This window comes from Stereum hirsutum (genome assembly GCF_000264905.1).
Source record: "Stereum hirsutum FP-91666 SS1 unplaced genomic scaffold STEHIscaffold_4, whole genome shotgun sequence".
NCBI lineage: Eukaryota > Fungi > Basidiomycota > Agaricomycetes > Russulales > Stereaceae > Stereum > Stereum hirsutum.
Genome location: NW_006763134.1, coordinates 719,844 through 747,109, shown reverse-complemented (window position 1 = coordinate 747,109; position 27,266 = coordinate 719,844). Strand labels below are relative to the sequence as shown.

Here is a 27,266-nt window from a genome sequence, read left to right as displayed (position 1 = left end):
GTCATGGATTAATAAACGAAACTCCGAAAGGTGAACATCAAGATTAGCAGGCCAGAGGTGAGTATCGGTACAGTAAGCGTCAATAACGGTAAGTAAATTCCAGCTGAACAGGCAAAAGTCCAAATGCACCACTCATCAACTCCGCACGTGCCCCTTACTCCTCGAGACACTTCAGTACCTCCACCTTCATCCTTCTCAAGACCTCCCTCTGCCTCACGGGGTTCTCGTCCATGGCCTTCGCACCTGTGACCAATCCATACAAGAACGCGAAGTTCGCCTGCGCAACGAGCGGAAGTCGTCCTGTGGCCGACTTCTTTCTCTTTCCATCGACCTTCTCCTTGAATTGGCGAGCAAAGTCTTTGGAGACGACTTCTGCTCGTTGAACGACTTCGAGAGGAACGCCGGCAAGGTTGGCGACGTGGGTTCCGAAGGAAGATGAAGCGATGCCATCGATGAGTTTGTAGAGGAATACAAGCTGCGAAGTTAAACAGTATAAGTTAGAGGATACTAGCCAGTTAGAGGGAGGGTGGCCGACCTCGCGCTTCTCTTCGTTCACCATAGTCTCCATGTGCATGTTTCTGATGTTCGGGTGGTAAGCGAAATCATCAGTGAGGGAGCCATAGTGTGTGGCGAAGAAGGTCAGAGCCAGAGTGTGAGTGGCGAGTTGATGTAGGACAGCCTACAGAAGATGAGAGGTCAGGTGTGATTTCAACGGAAGAATATTCATATAAGAACTTACTCCAGCAATGGCCATGCCGTCCTACCATGAGATGTCAGCATATCACATAAATTAGAGACGTGATCCACTCACGTAAGTTGAAGTTCCTCTACCCAGTTCTATAAAACAACAACTGAGCGACACCCATACCGCGACGTTCTACAAAAGATCTTACCATCAAGAATCACCAAGGATCTTGGTGTCGCATCTCGCAAGATCTTGCAACTACAATATCGTCATGAGCATGAAGCAGGAAAAGCCGACTTCGACAAGGACTCACCATTCATCCAACTCAACCTTGAAAGTACTGGCGTTGGAAAACATGTTATCGTATGCTCCCATACGAGTGAGGATCGAATCGACCGGAGATAGCCTGCAGGCCAGATACGTTAGCTCGCCATTTCATCCTGCGATGCAGGATTCATAATTGAGCGAAAATTACCTGGCCTTCTGCGCCGGTACGTACATGCCCAGTTGGGCCATGATCTGCAATCGAGGGTTCAGCATCGTCGTCCCGACCCACAGGAAAGATATGAGGAACGCACGACACCGGTAGCAGTCATCCTCATGACCTGTAAAGTAACAGTCGAATCAGCATTCATACCACGTGGTAGGAGAATGATACACGTACCGTAGATTTTCCTCTGCATCACGACATAGGGGACTTCAGAACGAAAAACGTAGAAGGTACGAGTCGAGCTTACCCCATATTAGGTCCTGATCGTACCCAATATCAGTCAACCAGATTTCAAGGTAGCACCCAAATATTAACTCACCCGTCAACAACGCAATTCTTCCCACCTCCCCACCCAGCTTCACATCATTCGGGATGAAATCCCCCTTAGTCCTCACAGCCAACGCCGGATGCCTTAACTCTACGAAATCTACCCACGCCTCTCCATCCGTCTCCACAAATTCAGGCCTGCAGACAGGCTCTCCCATCGCCTGAGATGACTTCGCCAGACTGAACAGACAGTCCAACTCGGCCAGGACGCGGATGGCGCGCAGCCATACGCCCCGATCTTTGTCGAATTCTTCGAAGAGACGGAGTTTGTAGGATTTGATCGTTGCGTTGCGTGTCTCGCGGGCTTCTTTGAGCGAGCGAATGGTGGCGGAGAGGGAGGGGACTACCCAGCGAGTGGCAGCCTAGGTTGGTAAAGTATGAGAAGGACGGTCAACAGAAGCCCAATGTACGGAACACACTTTAGTAGCACCGCTCTTGACCCAATTTCTCGGGATATCCTCTTGTCCAGCCTTGGTCTGAACGAGATAGATTTCCTGTGGACAATTCCTATCGTCAGCGGAACATACTTCAGGGCCTGATATTTTGAATCCGAAACCGACCTTTGTCCCTTGTGCACTGTGCCAATACGTTAAATCACATCCAAGCTGCTTCTTCAACTTCTTCAGTTCCTTCTCCAGCTCGTCCTCGAGCTCCTTGATCTCTGCCGATATCTCGTCGTAGGCCTCGTCCTTGCCCTCGACCGGAATCAACTCGTCCGTGTTATCTATTCAGTGAAGATATATTATTTAACTTTCCAACGTATGCGGTAAATCTTGTGGCTCACCCTTGTCCGGCCTTTTGAACTTCGACTGCACATTCTTGATATGTGGTTCAAGGTCAGGCGCAGATCTAAGAAGACCCAAGATCGTCTTGGAGTTGAATGATTCAGAAGCGTCGGCCAGCTCCGCGAGTCCTTCGCTGAGGCGGCGGAATGCCTGATATTCCGCACCGAGGAACAGCCATTATCAAAGAACGCATCAGTAGTGACACGGTTAAGAATCGAGGGGAAGAGGAGACGCACAGAGAGAACCTTCAGGAAATCCTTGACCTTACAGTTCTTGGCATGGATTCTAGATACGATGCGTTCAAGGTCCGGAAGTCCCTTGGCAACCTTGACGAACTGCTCCTCGAAGGAGAGGTCGCGCATCAGGTCCTCGATAGCGTCCAAGCTATTGTGACAAGATCAGCCAATTTGATGGCAGTAAATAGAGAGAACGGCTAACCGAGCGTTGATATCCTTGATTTCTCTCAAGGGCATGCATAGCCAAATCCTGAACAGTCGCTTGCCTGAACACAGATGATACGCACATCAGCCCTCATACGAAAGCCAAGGGAGAAACAACCTGAATACTCACCAAACGGCGTAACACACCTTCCCAAAAGCTCCAACAGGCTTCCCTCCTCCGTCCCCTCATTATTCACCAGCACCTCAATATGCGCCAACGTTTGTCCATCCAACACGAGCCCCTGCCCACGTTTCATAGGATCGTAGACATTGAAGTTGCGCATGGTGAGAATATCCTTATCGATGTTGAGTTGACGGAGGTACCTATCCCAGCCATAGCAAAGTCAGTCTCGAGTTACTTCCCGGAGAATAAAAACAGAACGACAGGTCCTAATGAGAGAACGAACCAGATCATCGATCCCAACGACTCGACTGCACTCTTGCACTTGAGCATATCCCTAATTGCCTTAGGGACGCCCTCCATGCCCTCCATCGCCTCATCCTCTATCATAGATTCCTCATTCTGCGTCTGGGAATCTGATCCTGCTTCGGAGGGTGGATATAGCTGCTTGAGCTCCTCGATTGTGGTCTCGTAATCGAACCCTTCCTTCTTATCCCTCAATGAGGTCCAAAGACAAGTCGCAGGCAGGAGAGACTTGAGAAGCCGAGTGGTCTCGACGGAGAGGTTACCCTGCAAAATAGTTACGGAGGTTAAGTCGATACAACAAAGTATCACGGGGAATATGAGGCAAGCAAACGAACCTTAGTAAACACAATCTCCTTAACTCTCAACTGCCTCATCAACGTCTCCAGCCTGGTTCTACACACGTCGTCCTCAAAAGCACAAAGATTGAATTCGCTAGTCGCGCTGTCGAGAACGCAGATACCAAATGCACCTCCGCCACCAGCACTGCCTGCATATCGGCGCTTTTTAGTGTAGTCCTGGCGCGTTTTCTGAAATTGCTCTGAGGGCGGAAACATACCTGTAGAAGCACCTGGGAAGTCATCGGGATCCGACTCGCGAATGGAAACACAATGCCCTGCTTGCTCGTCCGTAAGGAGCTCTTCGTCGACGAGCGTTCCGTTCGTGTAGACTTTATTCAACTCCCTACACATCATCAAACCATTTTACACCACATTGTTTCAAAGATTGACTAAGTCAGTCAAACGTCTCCACGGAATAGAATCAAAGATAGAACAGACGACTAGAAGGTGAATAGTGGGGATGAAGAACGCACCGTCGTACGATCTTTTCCCCTGCGGTTTTCTTGCCCTTCGACTTATCTGAAGCAAGTCTCATCTCCGCACCGAGGGCAGTCTCCACTTGATCGACGCGTCCGACTTTGTAACCTATGTATCCCAGTGGATGTAGTCAGTTCACCGAAGGCAGAGTCAGGAGGACGGCAAGGAAAAAAAGGCGGGAATGCTTACCTTTTGCGAGGAATTTCCTGCACGATCACGAGGTGAGCGATGAGTCTTAGCAAAGAAGAACGTCAAAGGGAAGGGACATACGCGGCCCAGAAGTTGAACGACATCTCCGGAACACCGACCTAATCCCATACATCAATATCAATATCATTGCATCGTGCCAGTGGAACGAAGAAACCGGAGAAGGAAACAGGGTGTACCATGGACATCTTGACGCGCTGCGTAAGCTTGAGATCGAATTCTCGGTGACCGATGCGAGCATCTTCTTCATACAGCTGTGCAAAACACCCGTAAGCAATGCTTCTTCATGAGGCTTTAGCTGCGATATGATTGTATACCTCGAGGAATTTCCTGAGTGGATGGAAATGATGAAACACGGTTCGCGTCAGCCAAGTCGGGCGTCTGGGCGAGAGACCAGTTCCACGTACCCTTTCTGGAAGAACAAGACCTGCAGCACGACGAGCACAGTGAGTATGATCAGCCTCGCCAATTTCACGCAGAAACGACCGAACATACCGTGTCATAGTGGTTCTGCTTGATCTCCCAGAACTGCACACCATAGCAAACCGTCAGCACAGCGGTCGCCACATACAATTGACGCCACACGACGCCACAGAAGACAAACCTGCGTCTCGAACGGAGAAAACTCCTTCCACACGCTCTTCGGGATGTACAGAGTCCTCGGATCGTATCCCTTCTGACCTGGGTGGACTTGGTCTTTCTATCACACCAAATCGCAAGATCATCATAGCCAAACAAAAGGAGAGAGGTTCGTCGTCAATACGTGCCTGACAAGGAGCTGCGTATAGAAGAGGGGGGGAGAGACTTACGTCCATAGGATCCAGCAAAAATCCAAACGGATTCTCCTGAGACTTCTTCTCATCCTTGGTCGCCATCGCCCTCATCTCCGCCTTCGTCACGAAACTGTTACTCCCGCCCCCGCCCCCGCGACCACCACTGGCACTCGCCCCGTTATTTTTCTTCAACGCGGGTCGGCTGGGTACCTTCTTCGACTTAGACGACGGCTCGTCGTCGTCGTCGTCAATGTCATCGTCCGCATCGGTGGTATCGGGGTGCGAATGGGAGGAAGAAGCACGGGAAAAACGGCCGGAGGAGCGGGAAGTAGAACGTGCGCGAGTTGGACGATCGTCATCGTCATCAGAAGGAAGTTCGATTTCGTCGTCTGGGACGATAAAGTCGTCGTCGTCGGATGATTTGGACTTACGAGCTATAGAAATATCAGTCAGAATATGGAGTCAAAGATGAGGTCACTACGACAGGATGTTGTGCGCCTACATTTCTTCACTGGAGATTTTTTGAACTTGTTGAGCTTGCCGGCAAAAGAGGGACGACCGTCCTCTTCCTCGTTCTCAGACTCAACCTCAGTTGATGAAACGCGGAGTTTCTTCGCACGGCCTATGAAGTAAACAAGCAACTGTTAGTACGTAATGACACGTTGATGAGGATAGTGGAAGGTGAATTGGAGGATGGTAACGCATATATCGAGGTCCAAGGGCACACGTCGAGTATGGAGCAACGATTATAGCCCGATATTTCGGTGTGCGTTACCCCTACTCTCACCAAGGCAAAATAAAACAAAACATGCGTATTGAATGTCTCACCATTCGAGTTGGCAGGCGGAGGTGAGGGTCTGTACGCAGACAAGCCTTTCTTGTACGCTTTCGCATCGATACTCTGGACTTCTTCTACCTCCTCGTCCGAGTCCACAACCATCGATGCCTTTCGCTTCAAACGACTCTGTACAAAGTATTGAGCCATCAGTGTCATTCGCTGTTGTATACAACCCTCTATTCCAGCAAAAATGAGCGATAAACTTACAGACTTGGTCTGCGGCACCGTCTCAGTATCCTCATCTGGAGACAGCATGTCCACATCCACAGGATCACTCGTAGGCGGTGTATCCTTATAACTACTTCCTCCTGACTCCGACGCGTTCGTCACGGCGACTTCATTACCCCTCGACTTCTTCGATAAAGGGGTGCGGAAGTCTGGTACTGGCGGGCTACTAGACTGTGGAATGGAGCTAGAGGAGGCGCTTTTGACTGGTGTGTTTTTAGGCTTCGGCTTCGAGGCAGAAGCCGATACCTTTGGCTTCAACTTTTTGGACTCTGAGGACCCAGACGCGTTAGTATTGCCCGAGTTCGTAGACGGGCCCTTAGAGAACCAATTGTTGAGAGTCTTTTGGTTTTTTTCTGAGGGTTTCGGTGGCATTTTCGTCGACGACAGTGGTAAAGATGTGGGGGGAGACAATGAACGACGCGGAGAAAGGCCGCGTGTGACGCGCTGTTGGTCCATGTTTAGCCATGACGCGTGACGTCACGCGTTTCAACCAGTGGCTTGCATTTGCGGCCACTCGTCCAGTGCACTGCCAACATCCTAGTCGTGTCTCGTCAGGTCTCGTCTTGTGCTATCCTCAGCCTTCATCTTCAATGCTGATAAGGGCGAATGTATGCGCCCCAAACAGCAAGACGAGCAGCAGCGTATTTGTCTTCTATTTATTTCTTTGCCTTTTACGTCACCAGACTTGTAAAATCTGACATTGGGCGGGCACGAACTTCGGTTACTCATTGATCATGTTGCATTTCGATCCATACATGTCGATGCCGCAGGAACCATCTTTACTTATCGTGCGAATTACCCTGGCTGTGTGACACGGTCTTGCGGAAGGCCATTACTGCCAGTGGTGAGTCCTTTGCCCGTTCCGAGCTGTTGTCCGCGACAGCCTTCAAGGGCTCAAAGTATACTGTAGAAGGCTATTGTTCAGGTCACCTGCCGGCTTTCATCACTTCCCTTCATCGTCAGTAACGCACCTGTCTTCCAAGGACGACATGCATACGAGTCGTTATTCGGCGACTAGCTGAGGAGAGCAGCGCTGTAATTTCTTATCTCAATCATCTTCTTGATTTCCCGCATGTCGGAGTTATAGCCTATGGGTCGCGCCCGCGACTCTACCGAGGACTTTTATCCAGAACGAGAGATCGGCTACCGCTTTTGTGTAGCTTGGAAAGCAGGGAGAGGAGGTTCAATACCTCTCAGTTGGCAGGATTTGTCTTTCGCATAACGCCTAGTTTATCTGTTTCCCTTCTCAACTTCCATCTCCCTATCTGGTGTCCGTGTCTAAGTATATATATTAGAACGAAGGAGATAGGACGCATAAACCCAATGTCGTAGACCCGCAAGGATAGGTAAGGACGTGTACATGTATACTCTCTTGATCTATCATGTCCATCAAGTCTCCTCATGCGCTCACTTGACGGGTACGCCGCACTATGTCAGCTGCCGTCGTCTGTGGTTCTTAAAGCCATCGTCGATCTGAACAACGAGTGTCGTTCTGTCCTCGACCCCACCAGGACACTTCCCCCAGGTTCACAAACTGCACTCACGTCCGTAATGTCCAGTTCCAGCGATGACACCTTTGGGTTCGAACTATCTCAGGCTCTCACGATCCAAATCTCCGCAATGATCGTGGAAACTATCATTTATGGTGTGCTCGACTCTCTTGTACTGTGGACAGAGCGTTGAATTGAGGATAAATGACTACAGGATTCTACATCGGTGTCTTCATACTTTCGACATGGTTCACCATGTAGGTCACACCCCTTTTCATCTTCATGGCTAGGTACATCGTCCATTGACACCCTTTTCTGCATTTGGCAGCCGGAAGGGGATCTGGACGCGCGCCAACCAGTTCATGTTGACGATCACCAGTGCCATGCTCATGGTCGCTAGCGTACACTGGGGACTCTCTGTGCGGTACACGATGCTCATCGTTCAGACCCAAAGCCAGCGAGTGTCGGCGAATCACAACTCTGGGCCCAACTGTACATCTGCATTATTGATTATTCAGGCTGTCCAGCTGAACTTGTCCTTGGTGATGGTGAGTCTGTCATCCTTGGAACGCAAGAGGTCCAGATCACTTCTTGTACTGACCATACTTTGTCGCCTTATTAGTTTATTTTGAACGATGTGGTTGTGGTATGGAGAGCTTGGCTGTTGTGCGGAAGAAGGGGTCGCCGTGTTATATGCATCGTGAGCTTGCTGGCTCTTGGTTAGTCTCGCACTTCGTCGGTCGCAAAGACGTATCATTCGCTGATCAAGAGCCCGTGCCGTCTCCCGTGACGACAGTCGGCGAAATTAGCTTGTCGCTCTTCAATCTTGCCAAATTGCCAAGTATATGGAATTACCTTCTCGAACAAATAGTGGTCGAGAGGAACTTCCAATTGCTCGATACGCTGAAAGTCACAACACCGGTGTATATTGCGTGTAGTGTCACTGTGCTGATCAACATAGGCGCTACCATTGTTATCACCTACAAAGCCTGGTTTGTTCTTCTGTTCTCTCATTGTGCTATTCCAGCCTGACAATGATACTGTTTCCGTTAGGGTGCACCGACGGCTCATCAGGGAGATAAACCAGAGAGACACAATAGCAACCAAAGTGCTTTTTGTTTTCGTAGAGTCCGGAGCGATCTACTGCCTGATCTGGGTACATAAACGCTTCATCTGCGGTATGCGAACATAATTAGCTAATGTCTGAACACCTAGGTTGCGTTCATGGTCTTCTTCTTCGCCAGGACTTTCATTCCCGCAGTCGTAAGAGAGCCTACATATTGGACAGAAGTATTTTATGCCGATGCATATCTCTGTTTAGTCCATACTGCAGTAAGACTGCTTAAATGCTTTGCATCCTTCTTGTTCTCCCTTTGTACTTATGTACACTAACGTCATCATGCTTGACCGTGCGCAGGGCATATACCCCACCATACTCGTCGTCCTAGTCTGCTTGAAGAAGACCTTTCACGAAAATCTTGCGCTCTTTCCACATGACATAGCAACGCCGCCCGTGCTCCGTGATGCAAAATTCAAGACCGAAGCTCTACCAGGCACAGACGAAATCTCTTCCGAGCCCGAATTACACCATATACCCATACTTTCACCCCATCCTCCCAACACTGGAACTCAAACTGATGGTCGCCTTGCCTCTGTCATTCAAATAGGCGAGTCATTCGATTCGGACTACCATCGTGCGTTATGACACCCTCCTTTGTTTTTACGTACTACAGTCGAGTCTGTCTAGGACTCAGTGAGAGTGGCCCCGGCCTCCTCCGACCAGTGATATACATACATCTTTTAGTTTTGAGGGTTGTTGTTCTTGTTGTCCTTGCAGGGCTATCCCTTATGTTTTCAGGGTTTTAAAGCAGCGTGAATTCCTACGAAGGCTCATTGCTGTTTTGTATTTACGATGACCGGCTGTAACAAGTTTTCGTTTGAAGCCGTGTGGCCCTCAAAGGTGGCGTAACCAAGATTGTTTTGGCCACTACTCGGCTGTAACCGGCGGTGTTTCAAAGTTCAAACCACTCACAGAGGAGAACAAGGTCCGCAAGTACGTGTACAGTTCGCGGACTCCGATGCCAGTCTAGAAGCATAAAAGTATTACTTTTGTAAACTCAATGCGGTACTGTACAATTCTGGTAGTACAGCTCGTCGCCCTCGACCACAAAAATCGACGGAGAGTTCGCCTCAGCACTTCAAACACGACGTAAGTATTGTTTCTCGAGTGAAACGCGTTCCTCTGACATGGAGCTCTCTGCGTTAGTTTACCGAGACAACGAGGCCCCTTCCTAGATTGCAGATGTCTCAGCTCGTAAAGAGTCGCGTCGATCATGCTGGCCGCTCTCAGCATCGATCTCGCCCGAGCATCGTACTAGCGGCATTGAGAATGGGAGTACTGACAGAGGTCGATGTTGAGGCCTAGGGTCGGCACCAGGTATCACGACCTTATCTTCTATTCGGCTTGGCGTCCATACGTTGACCGGGGAAGCTGATACATTTTCGTGGAACGTCTTTTTCATGCAGACTAGGACGACGATGAGCGTGGGATATATACCCTGTAGGAAAGTAATAAGATGTCACATATCAGTCCTTAAAGAGACCTGAAGCTCTTGATGAACCAATGTGATAGCTCACCGTGATTTGGTTCATGACGAGTTTCCAGTCTGTGTAGAATACTTCTACCCATGAAAAAGGATCATGGTTGACGTTTGAGTTTATTGTTCTTGCCAGGAAGAGCGTCAGGCATATAACCTGCGATCAAATCAAATAAAAAAAATCATGACAAGTGGCAATTTAGCGGGTTCATGGTGAACGCACCCAGACGAGACAATATAATGTCCCAGACTCAACAAGCAAGGTAAGCACCTTCATTACTATAGTTCCTCTCCAGGGGTAGAATTCTTTGGTGAGCTTACGATGCTGCCTGTCGGCCGAGAAAATGTCATCGAGGGTACAACATAGAAAAATAGAATGATTACAAGGCCTGATAAGAAACAATGGTTGTGGCCCACGCATTTGTGAAGAAGATGATGCAACATGCTATGTAGAATGGCACGAGGACTCGATAGGTACCGAGCTCTTCTGGGCTCCCGTTTACTGTCATCTGCTGCAGTAAAGAGTCCCGGTTTGGAGGTAACATAACTATACTGGAGACTGAAAGGCCAATTTCAACGGCTAGAAAGCGAAACATTGAGCAGTGATGCTCAGTCGCCATGTCGAACTCATGGGGTAAAAATAGAACGCACCCAGCGTCAACGCGCTCACAATATAAATCGCCTTTCTGCCAGTCCGTCCGCATAATAACCACGCCCTCCACAATACAACTGCATCGTTCATAATGTACTGTCAAACAACGCTCGTGTTAGGATGGAATCTAGAAAAATGCGGGTCCGACGACAGACCATTATAAACGACAGATATGCTTGAATGATTTGCGTGTAAAGCAGGGAGGAAGGATATGTTGGATTGGCTTCTATGAGCCTGTAGCTTTGAATTCGAACGTCCAGAATGGTGTATAGCACAGAAAGGCCCCAATGAGAGCTTCCGACGATGAACATGCAGGTCGTGATCAACAACATCAATATGTTTGCGCGTCGATCGAAGCCTCTCTGGCTGATGATCCTTTCAATTTCTTCCGAATTGGAGTTATAAAATTCTCGACGCACACGATAGAGTATGTTGATAGCATGAAGATACCGACATATAGACCTTGAGAGACAGACGAACGCTGAGATTCAGTTTCGCGTTGGGCTCGTTCAGTGATGACAATGAAACGCACCATAGGTGACTGTCTCTACGATGATTGAAGACATTTGAATCTCGAGCGACAGAAATACCTCGCGTTCGAGTGTGATAGCGATAGGGTTATCCATATTATTCTACCTGCACGATGTCAAGAGTTTGGGAGTAAAATATAGAACACCGTGGGGATGGACACGACATGACTCCCCTTTCCCGGGTTGCTGATGCGCTGGTGATCATCCCCGTTTTCAATATCCCCAGTTAATCGAGACCAGCATTTCGAATGCAGTACACCAGCTCCGAGATCCATGACAATAGCATCATTCCAGAAGATGAGATATGTCCACCTTGATGTAATTGCATTGGATTGGAGTCCTGCCGGTGATGTGTCCGAAATAGACAGATTCGGAAGAGCCGCGAACATTATACACCTCCGTCCACGTCGTACGATGTACGCTGCTGTGAGCGCCCCAGAACTATAATTACGAGAAAGAGCGGTCGGCAAAGGAGATCATAGCTACCACTCACGCTTAGTAGAGCGGTGGGAGGCACTGCTGCTTTTTTCAGTAAAATCACGAGACTATCTGGAGCGACTATGGGCTTCAAGCAGTCGCTCATGGTCTCATTTACTTAGTTGTGTCTGGTATACATATACAGTAAAATTGAACGCGAGTCAAGGAGCAAGCAGGACTGCAGGAGTCCCGCAGGAGGGTATGTTTACGCAGAGGCAGGCGAAGGACTCAGAGATCATCCCGCGGCGGCCTCGCCCGGGCGCGCCACACCGAGCGTTCTTCCACGTGTGCACCACGCGAGTGATCCGGGGTTTCTAGTGTGGGAACTTTCTGAACCTGGTCGCCTCTTGCCGCACCTCCGACTCTTGTTATAACTTCTCGTCTCCTCGTCCGAAATTTCCTCATCCCTCTCCCTTCTCTCCCGAGTTTGCAGGGCCTCACTCAAGTCGACTTCCATATCCTGGAACCACACTCGTTCTAATCCTAGGTCGCTACCTCACTGGCAATCCTTTCATAACTACGGTCTTTTGGACTAGTAACCACTGCGTTTAAGCACAAACACCCACTTGGCTGCCAAACAATGAATCGATTCTCCGCGCTGTTGGTCCTGGTTCCCTTGCTGGCCTCTTTCACTGCTGTCAATGCACAGGGCGGGCAGAGCTGGTGGGTAGTACCCGTTCAATGAGGATATCCGAGCGGTCATGACGAACTGGTTGTGTTATTCTAGCAACATCACCAATCTATGCCCGTCGAGTGCGCCGTGCTGCAGTGAGTACCTTCGACATATTGAATGAGCATATACAGGGCCTTGACTTTCTCGACTTCGTTACGAAGGCTCGTACGGTTTCTGTGGTACCGGCTCAGTGCGTCCCTTCATGCCTATTTTTAGTGCAGTGTGGCAAAATCACTAACATATTGTTTATGACTGTGAACGTTTGAATTCAGTTCTGTATGAGCGGGTGCAACCCTCTCTACTCTCACAGCCTCGATTCTTGCAAACCGGACCCCATCTGCCAATCCGCAACCGTATGCACCCTTGCTCTACCATCGATGTTACCATGTGGCGGTTGCTAACCAGTGCAAACCTTGTCACTCTTTTCGGTTTTTTACAGCACACCTTTGCGGATAACTCGCGTATCATGCTCAACTCTACCGACTTTGATGGGAATGCTACGGAATACGGTGAGTGCATACCGTTCTGACCGGTCATCCTACTCCGACCGTCTTACTGAGAATGTTATGCGATGGAATGGGGTTGCATTGTTACGTAGACTGGGTCGTGAACACGGGCAATGTTACGAACACGAACGCAAACGGTGGAGAACTAGTTATGATCCTCACCGAGGAGGGCGGTGGCACCCGATTGTCTTCGACTCGATATGTGCACTACGGGACGATCACCACACGCCGTGAGCTTCCATTCCTCCACTCTCATTCTTCGTTGACTTTTATGTTGATGCTGTGCTTTATGACTGAACGATGCGGTGTGATGACAGTGAAGACTGGTCGTTGGGCAGGCGTCGTCACGGCCTTCATCACCATGTCTGACATCAAAGACGAGATTGACTGGGAGTTCCCCGGTGCGAACACTACGACTGGCCAGACCAACTTCTTCTGGCAAGGAAACATTCGTATGTTCCATGTTATAATACATCATACCCTAACTCTAATCACCCCGTCTGAGTAGCTACCGACAGCCACGGTGGCACCGCGACCGGCCTTACTGATACGTACAGCAACTACCACGACTACACCGTAAGTATCCATAGTCTTTCCTCTAGTAGACGACCTAGAGTTCACTGAGGCGAATATTTGATAAATAGATTGATTGGCAACCCGATACATTGACTTTCATGGTCGACAATCAGACCGTTCGTACCTTAAAGAGGACTGATTATGAAGAGGACGGTGTCAGCAAATACCCCGACACACCTTCGAGCATCCAACTCAGGTACCCCTTGTCTCAACCTTCCCACATCTAACCTTTTTTAACTCACAACAACCTTCTCATTACCTGTGTATCATAAAACAGTTTGTGGCCCGCGGGCATCAACACCTCTGCTGAAGGCACCATTGAATGGGCCGGTGGTATGATCGACTGGACCAACTCAGACTACACCTCCGCCGGTCACTTCTACGCGCTCGTCTCTTCCGTCACCGTTCAGTGCAACGATCAGAGCCCATCAAATGCCGACGCGAACATTACGAGTTACGTATACGGAGAGAATTCCACAACGATGACTCCCGACGTGTCCTTCTCGAACAAGAGCATCTTGTTGAACGCGGCAGGCAGAGTTGGTGGTGGTGCAGAGGATGCGGGCAGGAGGGTGTGGTGGGCTGTGGGTGCTGTGTTGTTGGGTATGGTTGGTTTGGTCTAGGGGGTGATAGTCGCGGTGAAGAGGAAGTTTGTTGTTTTGTCACTCGGAATGGTTCCCTTTTGTGTTTTTTTTTGTCGTATCTTCTTGTTCCTTCACTGTCATCGTCTATTCCCCGGTCGTTTCTTGGTCCCTTTACTTTCTATGTTGTGCATTCATGGATTCGTTTTGTTTTCTGGATGATACCCATGCATATCCATTTATTAAGTTAATAGGATACGATCTCGCCCTCCGATCTGTCCCGACTAGTACTCTCCGTCGTAATCCAACGTGCACGCGAGAACATGTAGGTCATATGCGTAGACCTTGACCACCTACAAAACCGAATGTCGCAGAGACCAAGGCCTGAAAGGAGGGACAAACAAGGGACAAACAAACGCGTCGCGTCGACGAACCAAAACCGCGGTGGCGCATCGCGTGTACCGTTGCCACAGAGTTCACGGTCTGTTGACGCGCGTCGCGCGTTCGCGCTGCTCGAATGCAGACCATGTCAAACTTCGATTTGTGCCTCTCCTGCGCTGATTTTCACATTTTGGAGAACCCAGAAGTGCTTTGAATAGCTCATTTGGTCTCCATAATTCATATCTGCTGCGTAGAGCACAAACCGATACCACAGGAGCCCGAAATCGCATTTCGGCCAGCCCCAAAAAAATCCGGGATATCCCGGAGGTCGGCCGGAAACGAGACGGCGTCGGTATCCACTCCGGTCTCTCGTGTGGTGTGGCAATCCAGTGGCCCAAATCCAGGACTGAAGCTGCCACGCATCAAATGGCCCAGGAAATATATATGCTATATAAAATTTACCGTGCATATAAGGAGACCCGCAAGGTGGCCCATCCATTGTATCTATTACTCGTTACGAGGAGTGTAGGAGTCTAAGGTGCCGCGTTCAACTCGATTGTCGCGACCAAACCAGAACAGTGTCTTCGATCGTGCATACGATGATCCGAAGCTACGTCTGGGTATAGACACATCACAAATAACATACCTACCTATAGTTTCCCCAGTGAATTCAATGAGACCAGTCCACCAAGTACTTGGAAGAAGAGTAAGTTGAAGCGGTGTGGCGGGTCCCATGCGGCGGGTTGCGGCTGGGCCACCTCCGGGGTGCATCCCGGATCCGGCAATGTCTTTTTTTAGCTTTTTTTGCCCGCTGAATGCGTTTTGTGCGTTTTCGTAGCCTGAAGTCGGTTTATACTACATAAAAAGGGATGGATGTCATTGGATACGCATTCACGAGCATCCTAATGGCCCATGAGGCTTCATAACAGCAGAGAATGATTCAGAAAATCGGTCAGAGGGGCACAGGATTGGCGAGCATGAGAATGGCTCGAACGCGCGACGCGCGTCAACAGACCGTGAACTCTGTGGCAACCGTACGCGTGAGAACCGTTCAACGAAAACGCGCTCGCACATGGTCGCGTCCGCACCTGCATCTTCGCCTGTCTCCATCGACACAAGGATCTGGTGTGTGATATAGCCTCCGTGTCCACTCGCTTTCTGCTCGTCGTTGCGAACGACGCCAACGCCTCTTTTGTTCTTGCCCGCCATACATATATAATTCGTGGACAGTCCCCTGACACATGCTAACGTCTTGCTCTCTTCCTTTGACCTCTTCGACCTGGACGACCACTCCTAATTTTCCTTGATTTTTCTGTAACCGAGAAAGCTCAGCATCAGGCCATTCAGAAACGCTATGGGTATCTCTGGTCTGCTTCCGTTGCTCAAGTCTATCCAGGTGCAGAGACATTTGAGCGAGTTTCAAGGGCAGACGTTGGCGGTGGATGGGTATGTTTGGTTGCATAGAGGGTCGTATACATGCGCGACGGAATTGGCGACGGGGAAGAACACGTCGAAGTGAGCTCCTTCATTTCCATCGTAATCTGACCTGGTAGTCTTATGCACTTATGTTCTGATAGGTATGTGGAGTATGCTATGAAAAATGTTCGACTACTTCAGCATTACGGGATCACGCCCTATCTCGTTTTCGACGGTGGACCTTTGCCCGCGAAGCGTGGTACGGAGACTGATAGGCAGCAGCGAAGGCAGGAGAATCTCGAAAGGGGAAATGTTCTCGCTGCACAGGGGAGACATAGTCAAGCGAGGGACTTCTACACCAAATGTGTGGACGTCACCCCTCAGATGGCTTACCAGCTCATCAAGGTCTGCCTTTCCCATCCGTCCTCTCTTACATAAGTGACACGTCTGACAGGATACTGCCGCGTCTTACATCTTCTGTCTTGTCAACAGGCTCTGAAAGCCGAGAATGTCCCTTACATCGTCGCTCCCTACGAAGCCGACGCCCAACTTGCCTACCTCGAACGCCAAGGTGTCGTTCAAGGGATAATTACCGAAGACTCCGACCTCCTTGTCTTCGGCTGCCAGAACGTTCACTTCAAACTTGACTCCGTCAACGCAACAATCACCTCAATCTCGCGCTCACAGTTCTCCTCCGTCACCGCTACGTCTCCCTTCTCCAACGGGCTCTCCCTCCAAGGCTGGTCTGACGTCGAGTTTCGGGCCATGGCGATCTTGAGCGGATGCGATTATCTGCCGAGTGTGCCCGGTGTGGGGTTGAAGACGGCGTGGACGTTGTTGAGAAAACACGGAAAGTGGGAGAAGGTGGTCAGGGCGTTGAGATTGGAAGGAAAAAAGGAGGTCCCCAGGGGATATGAGGCTATGTTCAAGAGGGCAGAGAAGGTGTTTTTACATCAGAGGGTTTATGATCCCACTGTGGAGGCATTGGTGTGTTTGGCGGAAATACCGGAGGGGGACGTATGGAGTGAGGAGGATATGGCGTATATTGGAGAGTGAGTCTGCACTTAGGATATCCTCGGGGCGTAGGACGCTGATAGTGCTACAATTTACACAGGGATATCCTACCAGAGCTGGCCAAGAGGATAGCAAGAGGGGATGCTTGCCCCATTTCGCGTCTGCCCATGGAGGACATCAATCCCTCATACAGCCCTCTCGCGTTTAAATCTCTCAACAACTCGTATGACCACAATCGCTCCGCGAAGACCAAAGGAAAGATGCCCGAGAAGGCCAAGGCCGAATCTATCTTCAACTTCTTCGGTTCGTCTTCGTCTATACATGAACCTCCTCCCATTCCAGTATCGTCACGATACCCCTCCCTTCCCACTTCCGCTCTCGTCATCATTTTTGTGGGGGTCCTGGTCATCTTGACAATTCGACTACTTGCATAGTCTCGAGTTCCTGTACAATGTTATCTCATCATATCTGATTGACAATGCATTTATTCGTCGTCTAATCTTGACCTCACCTCTTATGTGGGATATGTGAGACCACCTGAGCATAGTCTGACGAGTATCCTCCCTTCTGTTCTCATAGGTCCGAGGCCTGAGTCACCAACTAAACGTAAAGGCACGACAGAACCTATCTCCATGGTCGCCCCCACGAAGAAAGTCATCGCAGGGCGCTCGAGCGGAAAACGCACCCTCGCAGAGGTCATGTACGAATCTGTTGCCGCCAAACGTTCCAAACGGGAGGATGAGGAGGACGCAGACGCGGAGAAACCAACATCTCATCCAGACCAGTTGGAGAACCTGGAAGAACAGAAAGATGCCAGGGAGATTGAGAACATCCCGCCGAGTCCTGTCACGCCTTCGTCTCCATCACGCTCACATCAACACCAGCATCATCACCCTCATCGCTCACCCGGTAAATCGAAACCGAAGTCGTCTGTGAGCAAGTTCTTTGCAGCCGCTGCGATATCCGGGCCCTCGCGTCCACGACACTCAGCTCCAGGCTATCTTGAAGCGAACACGGTAACCTCCATCTCTACTTCCTCCTTCGTCCCTACGCCGGCCTCTCCTCCAAAGGATGTTTCTACGTACGACGATCTCCCATCATCGCCGACTTCGAGCCCATCGGACGCAGGCGCGGATGTTGAAATGGACATGGAATTCCCGGAGCCTGAGGATCCGGTGGAGCAAGAAGATGGATATATATCACCTGGACCGTCGGGCAGGTCGAGGGAGTCTACACCGGATTTATCTTCGCCTGCGAGACCCGGGGGCACATATATTCGTCGCCCTAGCCAGCCTCACAACTCATCACACGAGCAGGATGAGGATGGGGAGAGAACGCCGGAAGAGGAAGAAGACGATTTATTCTGCGGAGCGGATATCTTGTCGAGTCCTGCGGTGGACAGGTCGGATGTGGGGAAAGTGACTTCATCGAAGGCGAATGTGCATCGAGGGGTACTGCTGCAGAAAGTCGTTCCGTTGGATTTTGGGGTTTTCAGTCAGGGAAAGCCAGGTGGGGGCCGTACGAAGAGCACCCCCAAGCCAGATGAAGGAGGATTAGACCTGAGAGGGGCTTTTAATGACGGCGAGGACGACGAGGTAGTAGACGGTGAGGCGCCACAGTGCTCCTTCGGGAGTACGGCTTCATCTGGGACGCCGGGTCCCTCGACGCCTATACCTATCCCCACTCCGTCGTTTGGCCTTGGGCAGAGGCAGGGTCAAGCTTCGTCTAGCCAAGACCTGGGCGTTGGACTCCGGGACTCTCCGAGCGGGCTGGACGGCGACTGGATAGACGAGGAGATTGATTTGAAGGGGGAGCTGGATGGTGGCGTGGAGTCGAGTGTTTTGGAGGACTTCAAGAAGAGGCAGGATGCGGTTGCGCAGGGGTGGCGTAAGAAGTTTGGGTATGATGGCGGGGCTGGTGGCGGTGGCGGTGGCAAGTTCGCAACGCCTATGGTAGGCTTTATATATAGTCTGGTTTTCGACTCGCCTTGCTGACTACATTTATTATCCTCTCGATGATATATAGGCACACAGGGCTCCACCTCGCCGCCGCGAGACGACCATAACTCCCAATGGGATGCACAAACCTTCCACATCCAAACTCATCCGTCCCCAATCTGCTCCCTCTCTCAAGGCCCAAAGTCGCGCCGGCGCCATACAAACCAAACTCACCAGCTCGGGTAAATTGGCTACACCTGCTTCGAAGTCCAAATCTAGAGATCCCATCCTGCCGAAACTTTCGGCTACGGGGTTAAAGGTGTCCGGGTCCATGAGTATGGGACAGGCTGGTAAGGGAAAGAGCTCGAGTCGGACGTCGCTGGCGTTCAAGGAGACTAAGACTATCTCGAGAGCTCAAAGTCGTGGTAGTCTGAAGGGCGATGAGGATGGGGATGCATTTACGTTTAGAGATCAGTTGGCTAGGTTCAGGTGAGTGGATTTCAGGTCATTTCTATGTCATCTCTCCAGGAAATCTGACGGTCTATTTTTCTATCTTCTTATACAGAGGTCCCGGATGACAATGGCCTTGAATACCGAACAACGATAGCAACTTCGTTCGACTTGGAAACTTCAAACCTCACGGGCTTACCACTCTTCCTCCACTGACACCACCTATCCACCGTCTCGCTGCCTTGCCTTATCCATCACACACCATCCGGCAATCAAATACTACGGAACATCGACCCTCCCATCGTCGCATTTGCATCGCTCTCTGTAATATAACGTCTCGATATTCTAGCTTTGTTGTACCTCTCTCCAGTTCTCTATTGCATCCAGTTATGATGATACATGTGTATATAATATGATATGATATGATATGCCGCACATGTATCTGACCAGATCATTCCTCACAAGTGTAGTGGTCGTCGCAGCGAGAGGAATCGTGGAAACAGAAATAGGTGAGGACGAGGAGAGGACACCGTGAGGTGGCTTGAATGAGTGCGCCAACTCATCGGGCTCGCCTGTTGCCGGCCCTCCGGCCCAACCCTCCGGCGAAAACTCCGAGTGTTTGTTCAGGATCGTTCTCGAGGTCGATTCAGAACGAGCCCGACGCAGTACCAGCAGAGATGGATTGATGACAGGTGGTGAGTCCAACTTGGTTTTGTTATCTTTTCGCTCGGCAAGCAGTTTCTTCACCGGCCCTTCGGAGTTCGACCCTTCAAAATGTTATGTAACTTGAACGTTTAGAACTTGAACTCAATTTCGACGCTCACCCACTTCAAGGACGTAATTTTACTCCTAATAGGTAGATCGTATTCAGGACTTCGGATGGACCTGTCCGACGCGCCGATAATAGATTCCTTTGCCTTCAACTGCTGATTGTGCTGCTGCCCACGGTCACGGCGGAACACGAACTTTGAACGGGGCTACTGAACTCTGCACCGTATGGGCACACCTGTCTCGCACGATCTTGCTGAGGTTTGCCTCTGGTAAATAGAATGGCAATTGCCTTAGGATAGTACCAGTAGGCAAGAGCAGACTGAAGTACTCAGCATCCGAGCTGGAGATCCACGCAAACACAGGCAAGTCAGTGTCATATGCAGTACTTCTCATTCAAATCTCTTGACGACCAACCTTATTTTCTACTGTATAGGCCATCACAAGTCTTCCGGAATGCGCTTCATTCGGTCGCATTTCAACTTAGACCGGTCATCTTCAGCCTCTCCTCAGAATGCAACTCAGTAGTCGGGACGAATATCCGGTTCTCAATAACATCCAACATGTCTGTCTATATCTAATACAGTCCCGACTGATCTCAATTCTCGAATCTCAAGAAAAATCGAGGGTCCCGGCGGCCGAGCACGGTGTATCAATTCTACATGTCGGTGTCAGTGTTCGAGCTCCGAGTCCAAATCCCGGATGCTACTGAGCACTGATGGCTCTTGTCTATCTGACGAGCTCGAGATCAGTGATCACGACGACTTCCGATGGTTCAAATTTCAGACGGGTTTTACTTACGGTGTTTTTCTTTTCCCGAAAGGTTATAGTGATTCGTTCTGGGTTGATCTGTCTCTCTGTTTTTTTCTGGGCTCATGGAAGTTGTGCTTCTCTTTCAGTGTTGCGTCCTGCCGTGGCGTTGTCCAGATACAGACACCATCATGGTTCATCGACGCGATTGCGACCTCTAGATCACGGACTTTGCTTCTTCATCGTATATTTACGCTGACACAGCATCATCGATGTGAACATTGGCCGGTGACCGCCACGATCGTACGTCATTTTCCCATCATGCTTCAAGCTTCAAGCCCAACGCGTCGTCTTCCAAGCCGTTGTGCAATTCCTGCCTTCCAGTCAGTCACTCAGTCGATTGCGCTCTTCAAACAAGCTCGCGAGCTGATGCCTCCTTACTGACTTCTCCCTTGCTTCTCACAGAACACTCCAACAGCAACTCATTATCGCTCCGAGGTGCGGAGATAACGGACGCAATGCACTCGCACGCTGCTTCGTGTCCCAGATTTTCCGTCCTTGTTGTGACGGTGTGATCCCGAGGACTGGTAAGTACAGTACCTCGAAAGACATATGCATACATCAACGGTTTTGGCGCAAAGGAGCCACTAGAGGCCTGTATTGGAGCGTTGGATGTTGGACGTTGGACATCGAAGCAAAGGTGGTGGGGCGTTGTGGGGCCCTCGGGCGAGGTACTTAGGCAATCGAATGGAACGGTGGTTTCTGGCCACGAATCTCGACATTCTACAACGGGTGACTGCCGAGGCATTCACAGAATTACCCGCAGGCTGGCGTCGGGGGCCGTGTTTCTGTTCAGATTCTGATATCGGGCCATAAGGCGAGATTTTCCGGAGTTAGATTGGCAGATTTGAACTGGACGTCGACAGGGAGCTGACAGCGACAACAGCAACTTGTTCATTTCTTCAGATCCATTTAATTATTTCAATATCGACAACCTTGTTTTTAGTATTGAAGAGACCGTGGTGCTGTCGGCTTGTGAGTTCTTTTTCCTCATTCAACGGTGTTCAATGTGCTCACATGTCCCCCGAGGTTGCCGAATACCTTTCTTTGGCTTCTCTTTCCTCCCATTCGAGGCAGGGAAGTGATACGCTAGGCGACACGGCCTGATTCGATTCGAGTTACAAGTCCAGCCCGCTCAGAACCTGAGGTACACAAGGACCGCATGCCAGTGGAGAGGTGAGTCCTTAAATACGGGGTACACATAACTTTCTTCGAGTTTGGGCTTGATGATGCACATGCAGAGGCTAGGATATCTAGCAGCCTTTAACCTCAAACTCTGTGTCACCATGCTGAGAAGCCTCGTTACGACCGCTGACAGAAGGAGTATGCTCCTAGCGGCGTAATGTCCCCAACTCAACCTTCATCAATATCAACTACTTGCTCCACGAGCCCCGCAGAGTTGTCACCTTCAAGTCCTCGACGACCTCGTCCTATACGCCGGAGGGGTCGATCTGGGAGATTAATTGCCGGTGGCAGGTCTTCGACTGAGTTGAGAAACATCGGATGTATGTTCGTGGCAGAGAGATCGTGATGGACCTCTTCAGGATCGATGCTTCTCGAGATGATCTGCATTGTGTCTGCACTTCTGCGCCAGTGTGTTGGTTCTGCATGGTCCGGACCGGAGAGGCGAGTTACTACATTGAACGAACTTGGAGCCGTGTTGCGCCACAAAGGCGTTCATCATCATCGTGGCGCAACGCCAGTCCTCTTCGGTGACCTTTATCCCTCTACTTTTATGCATTCACGCTGCTTGAAGGCAATACTATTCGCGGTACGGTCACACGAGAGCTTGCCGTGGAGATGGACGTGACGTTATATTTGCGTCGTCTGTGCGAAAGAGGGAGAAGGAACGCTCGATCGAGCGATGTGGTGATGCCTATGCCCATGTCAAAAGCCGCTCCTTGGTGATTACAATACCACGCCTGGCCGGAGCCCGAGCCCGAACTGCCTGCTGACGACAGCCTTCCTTTCCGGGTACGCCGTGGAGGGCAGTAGTGTCCATAAACGAAGATGGGTATGTATATAATCCTATCGCACATTCCAGGAATGACTCCCCCTCCCCTTTCGCCTCCGGCTAGCCTGCCTCCAGCTCACAGTCCGCTCCAATAGTACGTCCTCCTCCTCGTACCGATATCTGGATGTGCTAGACTGTAGTCATAACTCTCATGTGGCCCATCACTCTCCCACTCGAGTCACCTCTGCTCAGCTCATGAGAGTGTTGTGTGGCGAGAGTGCACTTCGATGGTCTACCTGGCAGTCGTGAATACGCTCTTGCACAGTTCGAGCCAGATATCCTTCTCGGTGCTTCTGGTCTATTTTTGTGACTAAGCATCATTCACGTCGCTGGCCCGGCTCTCTGGCTTTTGTGTCTCTAGGCTCGCTTTGAAACTCGTTCTCACGTTCATACGTACGCTTGATACCGAACGTTGATACCCTCCATGGAGTATACCGCCCACCAGCAATACGTTTCGCCACCCACCCAGGATTCGGACTCCACCGATAGTATCATGGGCGAACTCGTTTATCCTTCGCCTCCTTCGGCATCCTCTCCTCCTTCTGAGTCTCCTCCAGATTCTACTTCTACCCAGCAAGGTCATCGTTCTCCTCACCATGCCTCGGTCCAAAACTCCGAGTCGTATATCCAGCCCGATTACGAGTACTACGACACGTTCGTACATCCATCCTCGGCGCTTTCCGGGCCACGCCAGGATTTCACCCAGTCGGCGCCACAACCGGTTCCTAATCATGACTCTCAGTCCACCGACACTTTCTTCCATCCTCAGCCATGGTTTGACACCATGCATGCCGCGTCTCCATCCCAGCATGCCGAAGTGGCAGGCCCCTCGCCGAGTTATAACTCGGGGACGACTGACGCAGACACTCATACGTTCGATAATCTCGCCTCTGTACTCTTCTCAGCAAGCAAACTCCCTGCGCCCGTGACTTCTACGCAGAGACCACAGCTCAGCATCGTCGTACCGGACTCATCCGAGTGCGCCCAGCATAACTTCCACCAGCCGCCAACCACCGTCGAGTGGTCCCCCTTAGACTTGCCGTCGTCATTCATGCCGAACTGGGCTTACGCCGCGCCACTTCCTTCAGCCATGGAGCCTGAGAGCTACTGCGACCCCTACAACTCTGCGACGTCGTCGGCGCCGATGTCTGCGACGTACCCTGCCTCATCGGGATCTTATGACGCGAGTTTCGCCTTGTCGTCGACGTCGACGGAGGGACCAGCGTCGTCCTCACCGGAGCTGTTTATGCCAACACCTCAGAGGCGTTCACCGCCGAAGTTTCTGTCTATGAGGTCTGTTTTTCAACGTCCATTTGCGTATGTTTTGACTGAATACTTACTACCTCGTCTTTCTTTTCCTCACTTTCTCTAGCGATGATACACCCACACAACCACCACCTTCGTCTCTGTCTCAGACGTCGCATCTCATGGACATCTCACGCGCCCACACCTCTTCAAATTCGAACTCCGTCACAGCGTCAGATCAGAGCCTTCTCAACGGCTGCACGATCAGTGCCAACCCTGTCCCTCAGAACTACGGCTCGGACTCACCCTCGGGGACGTCACCGATATCTAATCCTGGGTCTACCAACTTCGGATTTTCTCATGCCGTATCCGGAACAGGACTTTCTTCTCCTCCTTCGTTATCTCAGGTCTCTCAAGCTTCACCTTCCGCCGCGGACATCGGCTCGTCATCGGACCCCTTGGACCAACCTTTCGTCTTTCCCAGCAGTCAGGATACTCAGGCCTCGAGTTCATACCCGTCCGACCAACCATTCATCTTTCCGAGTAGCCAGGCCTCCTCGGACTCGTTCTATACATCTTCTCACTCAGACGCCGGTTCACCAGAGATTCCTCCATACTCCGAGGCCAAGGTCCAAGCTCAAGCTTCAACATACACCGACTCAGATTCCCATGTCATGTCCGACTCGAACGGAATACACTCTCGTCGTCCCTCGATCGACGTTGTGTCACTGCCTTCGCCCGCTCTTCCCGCGCCCGGTCCCTCCCGTATCTCAGACATGCCACTGACGGCGATGGACTTGATCAGTCGGAAGAGACGTGGGATGCTGAAGAAGCCGCCGAAGATGCATCAATGTTATTTCTGCAAAAAGACATTCCCGAGGCCGAGCGGGAGGGACACGCATATGAACACGCATACTGGAGCTAAACGTAGGTGTCTGAACTCCGCATGAACAACCGTCTATCAAGCGAACATAACTGACGCCGTTATTCGCTTGCTTACAGCGTTCGAGTGCCCGGTCGACGGATGCGATAAATCGTTCGCTGTGCGTTCGAACGCGAAGCGTCACCTACGCACGCACGGACTGCCAGATTTCCCAGAGACGACGCCGATACCGCGCAAGAACTGCAAGACAGATGCATTCTCTGCTCTGTTCAGGTCCAAGTCGAAGGAGATCTCTGGCTCGCCTGGATTGTCGATGGAGGACGAAGACGACGTCGCGTCACCTTTTGCCACCGAAACTGCCTCATCACCGCCGAGAGCGATCGAGGGTCCTCCGTTGAGGACGCGGAAACGGACGTTGTTGACCTCGCCTCTGACGATCCGAACCGGCTCTTCATCCCCATCACCGATGATCTCTCGTCTCGCCACCTCCACTTCCGCCTCCGATTCCAAGCACGGCCTCCCAGCGCTCAAGTCGGAGCAAAATGATCCCGAGTCTCCGTCTGCCGCCTCGAATTTCCCGCCTTTGAGCCAGTGGCCGAGCCCGTTTGGGGTGGTGAAGAATGTGAGGGATGCGGGTCATCATTTTGGGAAGTTGTTTGGGACGTCGAGGTCGACTCGGACTCGCACAGGGTCCGTAGGGACGTTGTTGGGGAGGACGTCTGCGAGTACGCGGATGCGGATGAGGAGTCGAAGTCGGTCGGATGAGGATTTGAAGCGGAGGAGTGGTGTGTCGAATGGGGAGAATGGCGAGCTTGAGGGTGTGTTGACGGTCACTGCAACGGCGACGGCATGGATTCCCAAGAGTCTGGCGGGATGGAGTAATGCGGAGTGGTTGAAGACTGGCGGACAGTATGCAGAGAAGATGACGAGGGAGGAGTGTGGAACATATTGTGGGATGGGCGAGTATGACTGGAGCGTTGGGTTCGGGATGAGGGTTGTGAGGGACGGAGAGGATGAGGAGAGTGCTGATGAGGAAGAGAGTGTTCCGAGAGGAATGGAGGTGGATGGGGAGCATGGTCAGGACTTCGCCGTGAATTGTTCCTATCATCCTACTCAGGTGAGTTCCTAGGCTAGGTTGTATTATGCTTCAATCCAGACGCTGATGATGATGGCTTTGGTTGATGTCCGTAGTGGAAAGGCCGTATGCCTGGGCCTGTTCCGGGATTCTGGGCCTACAACTGACCTGGGTCTACTTCCCGTTCCCGTCACTTGCCACTTGTGCCACGATCGTCATTTTAGATAAAGTATCTTGGGGCTCGTCGATATAATCTCGCATTTGCGTATCTCTGTACATGAGGTTCTTTCTCGGATCTGCCCATTTGCTGTTGTGTGTACTACCGCTGTATAATCGCTGTTATTCTCGTCGCTATTCGCAGATTGAGCTCGTTGTAATTGTTCGTTTCGTTTTGCCTTTCTCTCTTTATTTCATATCGTGTCGGTCTCTCCGTGCGTTGGTGTTTATGTTAGGTTTTCCTCCGGTTTCGTTCTTTCCCGCCTCTGCATGCATATGTTATTACTTATGAGTCTGCGACTCCTGCGGTCCGTTCTTTTACTTACTTGGGTCTTGATGCGTCTCGCCTATTATAAAAGTAACAGAATGCGGAGTCTGTTGTACAACACAATAAATACGATACCGTCTGCAGCGGATCGGATTATGGATAAGTATGATGATTCTTGTTTATTCTGTAATATTACTATCATGATGTATGTGCGTAGTTGGTAGTGGTTATTTATTCGTGGCTTGGGAATGTTACTGGTTTAGGCTGGTCCTATCTAAACTACTAATTTAGAGTGGGGGTGTAGTCAAGTTCCTTTTATGGCAAGCAAACTTTCCTCCTATGGCAAGTTGGGCTCCTTCCTTTCCCGCGCGTCTGCGTCTCGGTTGTCCCTAATCATCTCACGTCCTTCCTTCCCTCATCCTTACCTCTTCGCCCTCTGCTTAGTGTTCTGGTTCTCCCCATGCATGATCCGCTCTTACTATGTTATGGGAGGCGCCTGAGTCAGAATTAATGGAGCCTGATACGCAGACGCAAAATTGAATGAAGGCGAAGAAGCGTAAATTTGTGCCCAGTCGTCAAACATCAAACACGCTCTGCTACACAACAGGCTTGAGTGTCATCCTCAGGAGCTTCGACGAGCAAGGGGAAGGGCGTAGCTCCGAACAATTAGTATTCTGAAATCAAATAACATC

General features: G+C 50.7%; 6 protein-coding genes across 6 annotated transcripts; 4 read left to right on the top strand and 2 right to left on the bottom strand.

The window, feature by feature from the left end:
- Positions 1–154: 154 nt before the first annotated feature.
- On the bottom strand, positions 155–6,195 carry STEHIDRAFT_93831 (DNA mismatch repair protein Msh6; the record flags this gene model as incomplete). The annotated part of the gene is made up of 31 exons (XM_007301739.1): positions 5,995–6,195; positions 5,778–5,913; positions 5,452–5,571; positions 4,986–5,383; positions 4,781–4,876; positions 4,672–4,704; positions 4,584–4,603; positions 4,494–4,506; positions 4,356–4,430; positions 4,240–4,277; positions 4,159–4,175; positions 3,966–4,077; positions 3,711–3,835; positions 3,490–3,641; positions 3,135–3,418; positions 2,858–3,051; positions 2,726–2,789; positions 2,524–2,671; positions 2,287–2,437; positions 2,063–2,226; positions 1,922–1,996; positions 1,479–1,864; positions 1,350–1,362; positions 1,264–1,290; positions 1,161–1,204; positions 999–1,091; positions 894–943; positions 812–837; positions 740–760; positions 536–679; positions 155–475 (listed from the first exon to the last, which is right to left on the bottom strand). The coding sequence occupies exons 1-31, from the start codon at positions 6,040–6,042 to the stop codon at positions 155–157; spliced, it is 3,588 nt and encodes a 1,195-aa protein (XP_007301801.1). The 5' UTR covers positions 6,043–6,195.
- A 1,221-nt stretch (positions 6,196–7,416) lies between these two features.
- On the top strand, positions 7,417–8,656 carry STEHIDRAFT_109177 (uncharacterized protein; the record flags this gene model as incomplete). The annotated part of the gene is given in 8 exon segments (XM_007301738.1): positions 7,417–7,660; positions 7,720–7,762; positions 7,834–7,997; positions 8,024–8,053; positions 8,128–8,205; positions 8,230–8,497; positions 8,559–8,613; positions 8,633–8,656. The coding sequence occupies 8 exon segments, from the start codon at positions 7,417–7,419 to the stop codon at positions 8,654–8,656; spliced, it is 906 nt and encodes a 301-aa protein (XP_007301800.1).
- A 739-nt stretch (positions 8,657–9,395) lies between these two features.
- On the bottom strand, positions 9,396–11,867 carry STEHIDRAFT_109176 (uncharacterized protein; the record flags this gene model as incomplete). Its single annotated transcript, XM_007301737.1, has 13 exons — positions 9,396–9,500; positions 9,538–9,591; positions 9,635–9,701; positions 9,909–10,063; positions 10,143–10,259; positions 10,424–10,491; positions 10,581–10,682; positions 10,754–10,850; positions 10,910–11,048; positions 11,174–11,216; positions 11,287–11,386; positions 11,597–11,725; positions 11,778–11,867. 13 exons carry the CDS (start codon positions 11,865–11,867, stop codon positions 9,396–9,398), a joined length of 1,266 nt encoding a protein of 421 aa, XP_007301799.1.
- A 301-nt stretch (positions 11,868–12,168) lies between these two features.
- Positions 12,169–14,452, top strand: STEHIDRAFT_166827 (glycoside hydrolase family 16 protein). Its single transcript, XM_007301736.1, has 10 exons — positions 12,169–12,424; positions 12,489–12,529; positions 12,596–12,624; positions 12,707–12,787; positions 12,874–12,943; positions 13,033–13,170; positions 13,258–13,392; positions 13,449–13,516; positions 13,585–13,712; positions 13,794–14,452. Exons 1-10 carry the CDS (start codon positions 12,342–12,344, stop codon positions 14,137–14,139), a joined length of 1,119 nt encoding a protein of 372 aa, XP_007301798.1. The 5' UTR covers positions 12,169–12,341; the 3' UTR covers positions 14,140–14,452.
- Positions 14,453–15,832: 1,380 nt separating this feature from the next.
- On the top strand, positions 15,833–16,950 carry STEHIDRAFT_52899 (PIN domain-like protein; the record flags this gene model as incomplete). The annotated part of the gene is made up of 3 exons (XM_007301458.1): positions 15,833–15,993; positions 16,056–16,299; positions 16,387–16,950. The coding sequence occupies 3 exons, from the start codon at positions 15,833–15,835 to the stop codon at positions 16,948–16,950; spliced, it is 969 nt and encodes a 322-aa protein (XP_007301520.1).
- Positions 16,951–23,311: 6,361 nt separating this feature from the next.
- On the top strand, positions 23,312–26,257 carry STEHIDRAFT_109173 (uncharacterized protein; the record flags this gene model as incomplete). Its single annotated transcript, XM_007301735.1, has 4 exons — positions 23,312–24,180; positions 24,260–25,059; positions 25,135–26,132; positions 26,207–26,257. 4 exons carry the CDS (start codon positions 23,312–23,314, stop codon positions 26,255–26,257), a joined length of 2,718 nt encoding a protein of 905 aa, XP_007301797.1.
- Between the last annotated feature and the right edge of the window lie 1,009 nt (positions 26,258–27,266).